General features: G+C 40.2%; 1 protein-coding gene across 1 annotated transcript in view; it reads left to right on the top strand.

Moving 5' to 3' along the window:
- col7a1 (collagen, type VII, alpha 1) overlaps positions 1-12,388 on the top strand; it is a 79,075-nt gene that overhangs the window by 64,642 nt on the left and 2,045 nt on the right. The window contains exons 89-112 of the mRNA XM_079682257.1: positions 3,486-3,521; positions 3,667-3,726; positions 3,846-3,890; positions 3,978-4,013; positions 4,788-4,823; positions 4,905-4,964; positions 5,052-5,177; positions 5,267-5,338; positions 5,555-5,590; positions 5,677-5,736; positions 5,835-5,879; positions 6,300-6,335; positions 6,472-6,507; positions 6,811-6,867; positions 6,961-7,032; positions 7,498-7,569; positions 7,701-7,736; positions 7,841-7,921; positions 9,553-9,606; positions 9,908-9,961; positions 10,062-10,124; positions 10,309-10,371; positions 10,513-10,629; positions 12,066-12,143. Of these exons, the coding sequence (XP_079538383.1) occupies positions 3,486-3,521; positions 3,667-3,726; positions 3,846-3,890; positions 3,978-4,013; positions 4,788-4,823; positions 4,905-4,964; positions 5,052-5,177; positions 5,267-5,338; positions 5,555-5,590; positions 5,677-5,736; positions 5,835-5,879; positions 6,300-6,335; positions 6,472-6,507; positions 6,811-6,867; positions 6,961-7,032; positions 7,498-7,569; positions 7,701-7,736; positions 7,841-7,921; positions 9,553-9,606; positions 9,908-9,961; positions 10,062-10,124; positions 10,309-10,371; positions 10,513-10,629; positions 12,066-12,143 (1,431 nt within the window). The remainder of the gene's footprint in view (positions 1-3,485; positions 3,522-3,666; positions 3,727-3,845; positions 3,891-3,977; positions 4,014-4,787; positions 4,824-4,904; positions 4,965-5,051; positions 5,178-5,266; positions 5,339-5,554; positions 5,591-5,676; positions 5,737-5,834; positions 5,880-6,299; positions 6,336-6,471; positions 6,508-6,810; positions 6,868-6,960; positions 7,033-7,497; positions 7,570-7,700; positions 7,737-7,840; positions 7,922-9,552; positions 9,607-9,907; positions 9,962-10,061; positions 10,125-10,308; positions 10,372-10,512; positions 10,630-12,065; positions 12,144-12,388) is intronic.

Raw genomic sequence — 12,388 nt, 5'->3', positions numbered from 1 at the left:
GAGGACTTTGGACCACTGTGCAACTGTCCAGTGCTTCTTTTCCTTAGCCCAAGTCAGACGCCTCTTCCGTTGTCTTGAGTTCAGAAGTGGCTTGACCATGGGAATACGGCTATTGTAGCCCATTTCCCGGACACGTCTGTGAACAGTGACTTTTGATACCTGGACTCCAGCTTCAGTCCACTGTCTTTGAAGCTCCCCCAAATTCTGGAAGCGACTCTTCTTCACAATGCTGTTAAGGCTGCGGTCATCTCTCTTGGTTGTGCAGCGTTTCCTGCCACATTTCCCCCTTCCAACAGACTTTTTGTGGATGTGCTTTGAAACTGCACTCTGTGAACAGCTTGCTCTTTGAGACATTTCTTTTTGTGTCTTACCCTCCTGATGGAGGGTGTCAATGACGGTCCTCTGGACAGCAGTCAGATCAGCAGTCTTCCCCATACTTGTGATTTAGTTTACTGAACCAAGCTGAGTGTTTTTCAAGGCTCAGGAAACCCTTGCAGGTGTTTCGAGTTAATTAGACGATTCAAGTGATTCGTTGAACACCCTACTAGTATACTTTTTCATGATATTCTAATATTTAGAGATAGGATATTTGAGTTTTCTTAAGCTGTATGCCATAATCAGCAATATTAAAATAATAAAAGGCTTGCAATATTTCAGTTGATTTGTAATGAATCCAGAATGTATGACATTTTTGTTTTTTTAATTGCATTACAGAAAATAAAGAACTTTATCACAATATTCTAATTTTCTGAGACAGTCCTGTATATGGTCTTGGAAATGTAAAGAGCAGTTTTAATAGTCTTTTGACAATGATATTATAGTGTTTATGTTGTTCCCCATCTTTGTTGTCATTTCCATACAGACTAAAAAACATTTAGTTTGATTTATGGGAAGTGTTTATGCCATCCTAACTTAGGAATCTTTAAACGATCGTTCTGTAATGGCTTTATTTCTATCCCAAGATAAGACAGTCTTATCAAAAATCCTAAACTGGGTTAGACAGGATTTCGCCAGGTCTCGTTTTTGTTTCTCATGTCGCTTCTATGCAAAGGATGGGGTCTAGTACGCCTTTTACCTGGGGAATATGTCGGTGTGGGTAATTCATTGTGTGTGTCTTCGTTAAAGTATGTCCAGTTCTCTGTGGGAATACAGCTGCCTCTGTATGAGAGGTCTGTAGATCTGTATGAAAGCATTTTCGTTATTTTTTTATCTCCATTAACTTCTCTCAATGATTTTGCTTAACAGTATAGGGAGACCATTTTTACAAGTTACAAGTCAAAGGACATTATTTCTGTCAGTAAGCTACCTAGTAGTAATATTAAATATCTAGCATGCAAAAAAATCCCCCCCATTTGATGGCTATTTTGAGCAGGGATTACGCAGTACTACAAGACCTCCATTTTCCCGGGTGAGCTGTCTCAGTGGGATTTCTCTGTTATGCGACTGTTATTGATTGACATTCAAAAAGCAAATTCTCTGGCACTTGCTCACCCAGTAAAATGAGTTCTCACTTATCAGGAACATATATTGTCACTCTTTCTTTTGTTCGCACTACCCTCACAGGTCTGTATTATCTGGTGCAGCACAGCCCTGGAGTGTTTTCGCAGAATGGTAGCTAAATGGGGAAAAACCCTGTGGAGGCCTGTCTTGCCTCCCACTCTAAAAATAACAGAGGAGCCAACTGTGAATGTGTATTTCAGCTAAATCCTTGCAAAGATTCATGGGTAATTGGCTTGAGCGTTCTGTACCAGACTGTCGGTCTGAAGGGGCAAAAAAGCTGGTCTGGATTGTATGTGTAAATGTATATATATCTTGTAAGTGCGATGTTAGCAACATCCCTGGCGGGTCAGAATTCAGTTTGGATATAAAAAAAAAGAGAGCCCTCAAACAGATACATTTTGCAATACTCAACGTATTATCATTCAGCATTCTCAGCCTTCAAATGGAAACCACCTCACCACTGACACCAACATATAATTGCCTGCCAGTTGCCTGCATTTGAATGACTGCAGGCATCTAATAGGGATTGGCTCGGCAGGACAATGTCTTTGCCAATACTGCTGATGAGGATCACAATTAAGCCACATTCAGCTCAATGAGACAGAAAATGACAGAGAAGGTCACATACATTCACAACTCTTTCTCTGAAGGGCTCATCACTTAATCACATAACATCGTCGCTGCTGTTTGTCTCTTATGAAACATGGCTCAAAACACCTTTTTGTTCACAAATTAATATTATTATTATTATTGCAGTTAGCAACACCAATGTCTAACTTATGAGTGTGGACTGTACTCCTATGTGGTGTTGCTGTTGAGCAAATTACATCTGTCATCAGGAAAACGTTTGTTTGATTTAGGTATTGTTTAACTCCTTTTCTAACAATGTTTGCTTGTATATGTTTTCGATTTTCCTACACATGATGCCTTTTTATATGGTGCTTAACTTAATGTATGGGAGCAGGTATCCGACTCAAACTCACATGCTATGCTAGAGTAGCCTCTTGTGTTGCTTTAAAAGCTTCTACACTCTGTCTCTACCTTAAGTTAATATCATATTGTGACCTTTATCAGAGAGAAGGGTATGATATGTAAGGTGCCCAGCTGGAGTGGAAGCAGGGATGTTGCAGCATATGGTCTCCGTCTTAACAACCAAATAGAAGGTTAAACTCCTCACAGGAGTTTCTTTGCTAGTAAAAGTGTCTGGAGAAAAAGATACAAAAAAGGAGCTTGCTCGTCAGGTTCTTGGTATTCGCCGCCATTCCCGCTGTTTGTTATGTTCACATGAATCGTGATGAGTGTTTTGAATAGCTCCCTCACTGCTGACTGCCTCAGGTTCAGCACCTTGGACAGAGCCGCAGTGACTCTGTCAGTGAGTTCACTCGTTTGATGAATAGCGAGGCAACACTTGCCCATCTGCTCAAACGCTCCACCATTTGTTTAAACACACACGTACACACACCCAAACTCATTTAGATGAAGTAACATTGCATTTTCCAACCCCGCAGCTTTTTGTTTTGTTTCAATCCTCCAGAATGAAAGCAGTAGAGCTTCCTTTTTGCCCCTGAAAACCTTTCTGGAATTTGTCATTTTGTTAACACAGAATTAAAAACGTGAGACGCCCAAAACAAGAAAAACGGCACTTCACAAAGTAAATTGTGAGCAATAACTACCAAAAATTGTTCCTTAAATTGTCAACGACGATTTCAAAATTACGTTATTAACACAAGCATTTGTCAAGGAAGTTTTATGTCCTTGCCTCCTAGAGAGAAGAAAAATATAGATTGTGGATAAGTAGTAGGTTTTGTGCATTAAATTGGCTGTCCACACAAAAGACATTAAGACTCTTCATCTTTGAAAGCCGGAAAAGCAAACGGTTCATATACTACTTGAATACCATGACTTTTAAGTGTACATTTCCATCAAGAACCCTTACAATTCTGCAAAGGTAATTTCTATTATTTTCTCCATTTTTCTGCACTCAGGCTGTGGCTGGACCCCCTGGACTGAAGGGAGAGAGGGTAAGTCCCTGTTATTAGCATTAACCATTTTTTCCCATTGAACTGAACATACCCAGTAAATGCAGAGATGAAAGACTAAAACAATGTATGAAATAGAGGTAGCAGAACAGAGCTGACATCTCTTTCCTGGTTATGATTGATGCAGGGTCTTAGTGGTCAAACACTGCCAGGAACGGCTGGAGAGAGAGGTCTATTGGGAGAAAAGGTGAGGGTGATCGAAAGCATTAGCACTGAAGGTTCCCTCTCAGCGAGTGCCACCAGACAGCAGCGTGGAAATGTCAAGTGCTTTTTCATTAATATGGTATCATAACTGCTTTGTTTCAGGGTAACAGGGGAGACAAAGGTGCTGGTGGCAACAAAGGAGAGAGAGTGAGTACCGTCATGCAGCGGGGAAACACATATTCATAAAGTTAACTAAACTAAAAGTTCACGTTGTGCTACCTTTCGTTATTCTAGGGAGTGGATGGTGAAGCAGGAGAGCCTGGAGAAGATGTAAGTAATCCGCTCCTACTGCCACTGCTTTCTGCATTTTGTGGATTTGGGTTGTGTAAATAGACTTCTGATCCCAAAGGTCTAAGGCGATCGTCTATCCATGAAGTTCCATACCGATATAACACTACTATTAGGGGTGTCATTTGGGGCAAAGTTCTATCAGGATGGGGACAAAGATTTCAACGAATAAAAAAAATATTGTTAAAATATTCTCAAATGACATTGTGTATAAAAAGATAGCCTGTCGATTATGTCTGAATCGCTGCTGAAGAGCTATTCAGATCAACTTTTATTACCACTAAACAGTTATTGGTTTTATAAAGTATTTGGATGCTTTGTCAAAGTCCCTTCCTGGAAAGTCTGTCAAATATTTCATTCATCCCTAATCCAACATTTAACAGCAGTGCTATTGAAGTCTCTAGACCTCTTATCTAAAAGTGTCCACTGTAATTGAGACCAATCTCCTCTGATGCTTGAGGTTTTGATTATTTGTTATCCTTGAGGTTAACGAGGTGTTTGATGTGTAACTAAACTTCTGACAGTACAGACCAATACTGATGAAATGTGTCTCCAGTGATATAATAATGGCAAACCAGTATTTGGTGGGCATACAGAAATGTGTAATACTTTAAACAAACTGCAACTGTAAGATATTATTATTCATGCGTGTTTTATATAACAATAGTTGAAATGTTTCCGTTTCATGTTTTATTGGTATGGGTTTCAATCAGTTATTCCAGTTTCCAAACCCCTATATATCTGTTTTTGATGCAGGGGGCACAAGGATCTTCTGGGTCAAAAGGAGATAAGGTAAGGATCTGTTGTGTTTAAATAATAAGCCTGAAATCAAACCCAATCCATGCTACAGTTATGACACAATGTTTGTTGCAGGGAGAGAAGGGCATAGGGCAGGCAGGGCCTCCTGGAAGGGACGGGCCTCAAGGTTTGAAGGTGAGTAACAGCATGAGGTGCGCTACAGTATAAATGATGATTAATAAGATGTGCCACATGTCAAAATCTAACTCTGGCTTCACTCAGGGAGATACAGGCCTTCCAGGTCCAGCTGGTCCTCCGGGGCTGCAGGGGAAGGCAGGGAATATTGGGCCGCCTGGCCTGAGGGGAGAAATTGGACAACTAGGACCTCCAGGACCACCAGGGGAGAGGGTCAGTGGAGCAGCTGACTTCCTTATACTGCATGCTATCTGTTTTAATGCTGGTGGTTGATTTTCAACTATTGAGGTCTTGTGTTTCAGGGCCTACAGGGCTTTGGAGGCCGTGTAGGAACTGCCGGACCCCCTGGTCCTTCTGGACCCCCTGGAGAGGCAGTGAGTTTAAATCCCTTTTTAATTACACTGCAATTAGTAGCTAGCCTCAGATTCAATTAAATGATTTAGGCGTGATTTTTTACCCTGCTTAACTTCTGGTTTTTGTTGTCTTATAGATGGTTTCCTAAGTTAGGACATGTGCAAATATGTTTTATTTTGTTAAGGCTGAGAAAGTACAACAGACAACAATGATTAATGCAATACTTTGTTTTCTAGGGCTCTCCCGGTACTAACGGGGGCAAAGGAGACAAGGTGACTATCCTAGCAGACACATATTCCTGTCTACCTGCCTTAATGTCAACAGTTGTTTTTAATTGAGTAAATATTTCTGTTGCCAGGGGGAAGTCGGCGCCAGTGTCCCCGGTCCCAGAGGAGAGAGAGGAGATTCAGGGCCGAGAGTAAGATATCGTTTACAACATTGAAGATGTGATCTAATGTTAATCTGCCTCTGGATGATAGAAACTCTGTGTACCTTTTCCTTTCTGTTATGTCTTAGGGAGAGGAGGGTCGTGCTGGCCTGGATGGGGAGAGAGGGACAACGGTAAATACCAAGAGTTAATTTGTATCCATCACTCAGGAACATCACCCAAAGCCTTTCTTCTTGAGCTTTCATTGTTGTGTTTTTCAAAAGCCTTCTTTAACCATGAGTCAGTCTGTATGAAGGCGTGCATGGAAAAACACATGCAGAAATCATTGGAATAAACAAGGTTTTAAAAAAAAAAAAATGGATATCTTAGATTGTAAACTTGTTTTTTAATAGGCCTTATTCTCCCTCACAGCGTTGCAGTGCTTATAGTTTTAGAAAGGATCAACCTGTGCTGAACCTTTTATCGAACTGTACACCCTGAGGAGTCGTGGCATCACTGGGATTTCAGTTTTGCTGTCAAGCCTGCAGTTAGAAACATGGACGTTGGTATTTCTTTGTGCAGTTGCAAATAATGTGTGTTTATGTGTTTGTCAGGGTCCCGCAGGGATTCGTGGTGGCCGGGGAGAGAAGGTAAATACTACCAGTCCTTTCCCCATTAATGTATCATCATGCTAGCTGGGTCCCCCAAGCTTTCTGCTTATGTTTAGTGCAGAATAAATTGACAGATCTGAGTGAAATGTTTTGCCCTCTATCTTTTTTTTCTCAGGGAGACCTTGGGTTGCAAGGTGACAAAGGAGAGAAGGTGAGTTCATTTTACTGTCGTATAAAATAGTTGCTCTCTTTTACTCTCTTTCTTTATATACATTTTTGTATTTGTCAAGATGACATTGAGACAACAAAGAAATGAAAGAGGAAAAAAAAAACAGATTGTGCGGATATTTGCTGTTTTGAACGAGCCCTTTCAATAGCAAGGAATATATGAATACACACAACGTTGATTAGCTGTGATAGTGTAAGTGACACCACTCAGGAGAAGACGACAGGATGAATCGTTTTGCGTTGATGTTTTGGCGTTGGATGTTTACAGCTGTTCTGTCACTCACAGGGGGACACGGTGCTGGTGGGAGGACCCGGTGGAGAGAAGGGCAACAAAGGAGAAACGGTCAGTGATGGTCCTGATGTGGAATAAAGAAAATATCCACAGAGTGTACATTTGGTTTTGCTTGTTGTTGATTTAACTGTTGTTCCATTATAGGGGGACAGGGGACCCAAAGGTGTACAGGGAGAAAAGGGGGTGAAGGGTCAAGAGGGCCCTCTAGGACCGCAGGTAAGATTGTTTATTGCCATAACATACGTTGTTTATTTTAAGCATTAAATCATTTGAAATCTAAATAAGACGTGGTTGATATTTTGTCATTACTAACATGGATCTGATCTCTTGCATCAATTAGTATTTTAACTTAGAAATATGAATCACCTAAATATCACAAAGTATTTTTTTTTGGTTTGTTAGCTTTCTTCTGTCTCGTTTCATCTTTGTTCTCTTCTTGTTTATTCCTATGTGACAATGTTTTGATTATCAATACCTGTATGTCACACAAAACAATGTATGTACTGCCCTTTGCAACACTAAAAAATAACAAAAGAAAAGAATTACAACACTACAAGGCAACCAGAAAAACATTACATTTAGACAATAATTGATATTGCAATAATTAGAGCAGATGTCACTCAAGTGTATTCATATAACAAGTGATCAATTTCATATGTCTGTGTATGTGTTTGACATCAGGGTCTCACGGGAGAGCCAGGAGACCGAGGATCCAGTGGATTCCCGGGTGCCCGTGGGCCCGGTGGACAGAAGGTGAGCAACGCTGAGCACGGATGATTATTGTGATTGAATCAGTGTCATAATTATTAGCAAAGCCAGTCAGTAATCAGTGCACGTAGTAATTTGACTGCTCTAATTACTGTAATCCTGTCGTGTGTCTGTAGGGAGAAGCAGGCCAACATGGGGTACCTGGTGAATCGGTCTGTGATTTTAATTCCATCAAAATACAGATTTAGCATTTTCTGTGCATGGTTTTCTCTCTTTGCTGGACAGAGAAAGGAACGGTTTCTGTTTTATCTTCTAGGGTTTATCAGGAAAAGACGGGCTGCTGGGGCATAAGGGGGATAAAGGAGAGCTCGGCATCGTAGGAATGAGGGGAATCAAGGTATTTTCAGTGTGTGTGTGTGAGAGAGACGCTGCTTGTTCATTCTGTGTGGTTTCAACCTTGAAGCACCTTTCAGGAGCCAGTGATGCAGTTCACAATTCAATTCAATTCATAACATTGATATGATTGCAGATTATTACTGCAAATTATGTTTTAAAAATGTGCCTGCAGAATATTTGCCTTAACCCTAACATTATGATGATTAATACCCAGAAATTAGATTTTCTTTTTTCAGCCATTTTTCCTTCACTTCAATTATTTATTTGAATAACATTTCAATCACTGAAAGAATCAAATATAAAGGGAATTATTCGTAGGTTGTTTTCTTATTAAAATCACCTTTTATTAAGTAATCTAGTAGAGATAAAGATTTGTTTTGCAAAGGAGAACACAGTGCAGCAGGAAATATAAGTACAGACAGAAGATGTGCAACAAACTCAACACGCAATCAAATACAAAAAAGGATCATGGTAATTGGACTTATGTATATATACATATATAAGTACAGTCCATTTACTATATATATACCCTATATATATATCACAATCACAGACATCTCTTAAAATGCACAACGTTTAAAAATGTTCAGGTGGATGAGACTTGAAGCTTTAAAATAACTTTCCAACATTTAGGGAAATATAGCTTGTTTGAATCTGTCCAAAGTTTACAATTCTACACCGTCTTCATTTACAATTAATGCAAATTATTAATGAGCTTTACTGCGATGCAAGAAGACAATGCCAGGCTAGCTGTATCCCTTCCCCACCGAGCCGTCACAATTGGTTCATGGACTTTGGTTCTGAAGCCTCCAGTTCCATATTTATACTGCCTCCATCTTGTCTTTTTTCAACCATCAGTGACAAAAGAGGGTGGATCTAAGTACAACCAAACACCTAAAAATACATTTTTAGGCAACAAAGATGTTGTAATAAATGTAAATAAATCAACTGAAAACACACTGGAAAAGGCTGTAAACAAGACTTAACCAGCAATTAAGATAATAAACTTGTCGGGAAAAAAATTATACGAGAAGTAGGTTCATTTTCTTATAGACTTCTATACAATCCAACCTCTTTTTGAAACCAGTGCTGGATATTACAGAGCATGCACGTTTAAGGCCCTTGGCATTGGCTTCACTCTTCAGACCCTAAGCTCAAAGTTCAGACTCTTCATTTTATTCTGTACTAAAGTTGTGTGAAATACTAGCCACATTCTAAGTCTACAAAGAAAGATGTTGAAAGAAAAAGTCCATCCAAGTTCACTGTGTTCGTTTGAAGATAATACCAGTGTGCTATCACATGTAAGGGTGGATTTAGCCCGGCTGGAACAGACAACATCCGCCAGAGCTCTGCAGCTGTATTGCCACTTGTCTCAACACCCGTTATCAGGAGAATGATAGCACCCTGTTCCGCCTCATGTCCGCCGCTGTTTAGAAGTAGCTGGTGACATTGTTTCATGTCCACTCTATGTGTAAGTGCTCAATGCTGCAGTCTGATTGGCAGGTGAAAGGACTTAATGTATCTATAGATGGGTTCTCTGTCTGTCTGTCTGGTATGGAACGTCTTGTCCCTTTTGTGACTCACAAGCCTCTCTATTATGCCTCTGTCAATGATGAACTTGTGTGTTTCCAGGGTGACCGAGGACCCAAGGGGGCTTGTGGAGGCGATGGACCCAAAGGAGGCAAGGTGGGATTTAGACAGGCAGAGAACATTTTGTAGGAGGAAGAAGAAAAGAAGAAATAAGCATGAATACAGAAATTGTAAAAGGGATAATTTCCCACCCACTGGAATTTTGACATTTGGGTTTTTATTCTGTCCAAATAATGAACAAAGAAACAGAAGCATGTTAACATTTCTCTAATAGCTAGTGGTGTAATGTTTTGATTATAATTCAGAGTTGTATAAATTATATGAGTCAGACATTCATGATTCATGTACAGTGTGGTGAGTATTTAAACATTGGCTGAATCGGAATTTGTGTGTTCAGGGGGATTCTGGTATTCATGGGCGATCAGGCCTACCAGGAAGAAAAGGCGAACAGGTATGAGTAATATCTGTGGTATAAAAAATTAAGTTTTTCATTAAATTCCTTCCTGTGACAGTTGAGATTGGCATCTACAGGCATGCTCTTTGTTCCCCAGGGGGAGCTCGGACCTTCTGGGGTCTCAGGGATCTCCGGAAAAGAGGGAATAGTGGGCCCTAAGGTATGTACTTTATTATCTCTAACTATCAATGTGTCCGAACATAAAGTGTAACCACTTTTATTTGACTCGAGTGCGAACCAAGTCCATAATGCAGCGATTTGAGTCTTTGAAGGATTAAAGCCAGTCTTTGGATGTTGACCAGTCTATGTTGGAATGGTGGAATTCATGTGTCAGTCTGTTTTAGGGTGACCGTGGTTTTGACGGGCTTGGAGGACCCAAAGGAGCTCAGGGAGAGAAAGGTGAAAGGGTGAGTTTCTAACTTCAGCTTGAGATTCACCGTACACGCTGTTCCTTATCTCTGTGTACTATCAGAAGCACAACATCGCTCATTCTCACAACTACAGGAAACCTTGAGATCCATAGATAACTGTCTCTGTGCTTCTTCTAGGGCCCGTCTGGCCTCCCTGGCCCCCCCGGCCTCAGAGGAGTGGACGGGGTCCCGGGCCTGACTGGCACTCAGGGACCAGCTGGTGGCGGTGGCCCAGAGGGTCTTCAGGGACAAAAGGTGATTCTCCTTACTTTTGCTGGAGTGCGACAAATTCTACACGTCACATATGTAGGGGCAGTCTATACAAATAATACTTTATGCACAAAATTGAGTTACCTTCTGAATTTTTTTTTGAACATACACGTTGGTGAGAATCCGAAAACAGAGAAACGTTGTTGTGTTTAACTACAGCAGCACTATTAAACATCTGTCTACAAACTCACACCGCACGGTCTCTGATTTGCAGAGGTGTGCTACTTGTCCGTGCAAATGTTGTTTATGTGGAAGTGCTTTAAACGCCATGGTTTTAGCATCGTTTCATGTGTTTGGGAAGTTTTGCTTTTGCTAAACTCTGAACCCAATTACTTCGCTTCATCAAGAATTGTCTCAGTTTTTTTGATTATTTGGTTACTGTTGAGGCATTTGAGAAAAACAGAGTCTTCGTCAACAATTTGAACACAAGGTAATTAATACATACACATATGCGAATTAAACAAGCCTTTCTTACAACAGTTAATTGGTGCCCCATTAATCAAAACTGTGAACATTTAGTGGTGACCTAGCAAAGAACACAAATGTACAATGGAGTAAGATTAGACAAGGTACAATGGCTTCACTATGATTGCACACAGTTTCAGCAGTCAGAGGTGCGTGAGTGGCAACAAATATACTTTTTTCGTTTTTGACAGTTGTGACATTTAGGATATAATGCAAGACTGCCATAAATAGAATAGAGACTTTTGTATTACTCCTGAGTTTGCTCTCCTCTTCTTCCTCACCTGATTGCTGGTTTTGATTGCTGTGTATTGCTTCATGTTGATTGACAGTTAGATGGGCCTTTCTGCTGCATCATCAAGTAAATAAAGAAAGCCGGTGACAGGAGAGCAGGGCTATATCGAGTCTCTTTGATGAGCACACCTTTTTTTCCAATTGAGTCAACCTAGTTGCATTCATTTCCCAAAACAATGTTTGAGCTAGGGTGCAGCCTGAAAGGAAGACTGAGCATCTGTTAATAGGATGGAAAAGCAATAAACACCAAGAAAAAACTTTAAAAACAACCTAAAAGGACACAACGAACCAGAACTGCATAATGAAAGTATTAAAGTTGTATTCTTTGTAGCTTTGATGTCTGAATCATCCGTTTGAGTTTTGAATACAGTATCTGGTTTGAAGAAGCATAAGTACAATGGAAATAAAGTTCAACCTGAACAGTTAACTTTCTTTTTTTCACTGACACTATGCAGACAAAATATCACTTCCAGGGAATATGTACACAGGGACAATAAGATAGTTTGTAACATGATTTTTTAAACTTGTAATGCACATTTTGTTCTAAATATATCCACTGCAGACACAAGATAAGATAGGATTTTATTTATCCCGAAGGAAAGTGTTGTGCCAGTTACAAATTGTGACATAGTTTGTGTTGTAATGTTGTTTTCCCTGTGTCTCAGGGAGAGAGAGGTCCGATCGGCCCCTCCATAGTGGGTCCACGCGGTATCCCAGGAGTCTCGGGGGAGCGCGGAGAGCAGGTGAGTGTCACACTTATTTCCTCATTTGTGTTCTTGGCAGCCATCTTTGATTTAAAAAAAAAAAAAGCCTTTCCAGGTCGGGAAGTTAAAGTGGACCTATCATGCTATATTTTAAAAAATATATTGTAGGGCCATAACCTATATAAAACATGTCTGTGAAGTTTTCTTTTCAAAATACCAAACAGATCATGCATTTTAGCCATGCCTCATTTTGCTCTATTTGCTCTATTCCAGCCCTGTTTTTG

The sequence above is a fragment of the Notothenia rossii genome (genome assembly GCF_949606895.1).
Source record: "Notothenia rossii genome assembly, chromosome: 5".
NCBI lineage: Eukaryota > Metazoa > Chordata > Actinopteri > Perciformes > Nototheniidae > Notothenia > Notothenia rossii.
Note: the sequence above shows the minus strand (reverse complement) of the source record. Positions and strands in the feature narration are given on the sequence as shown.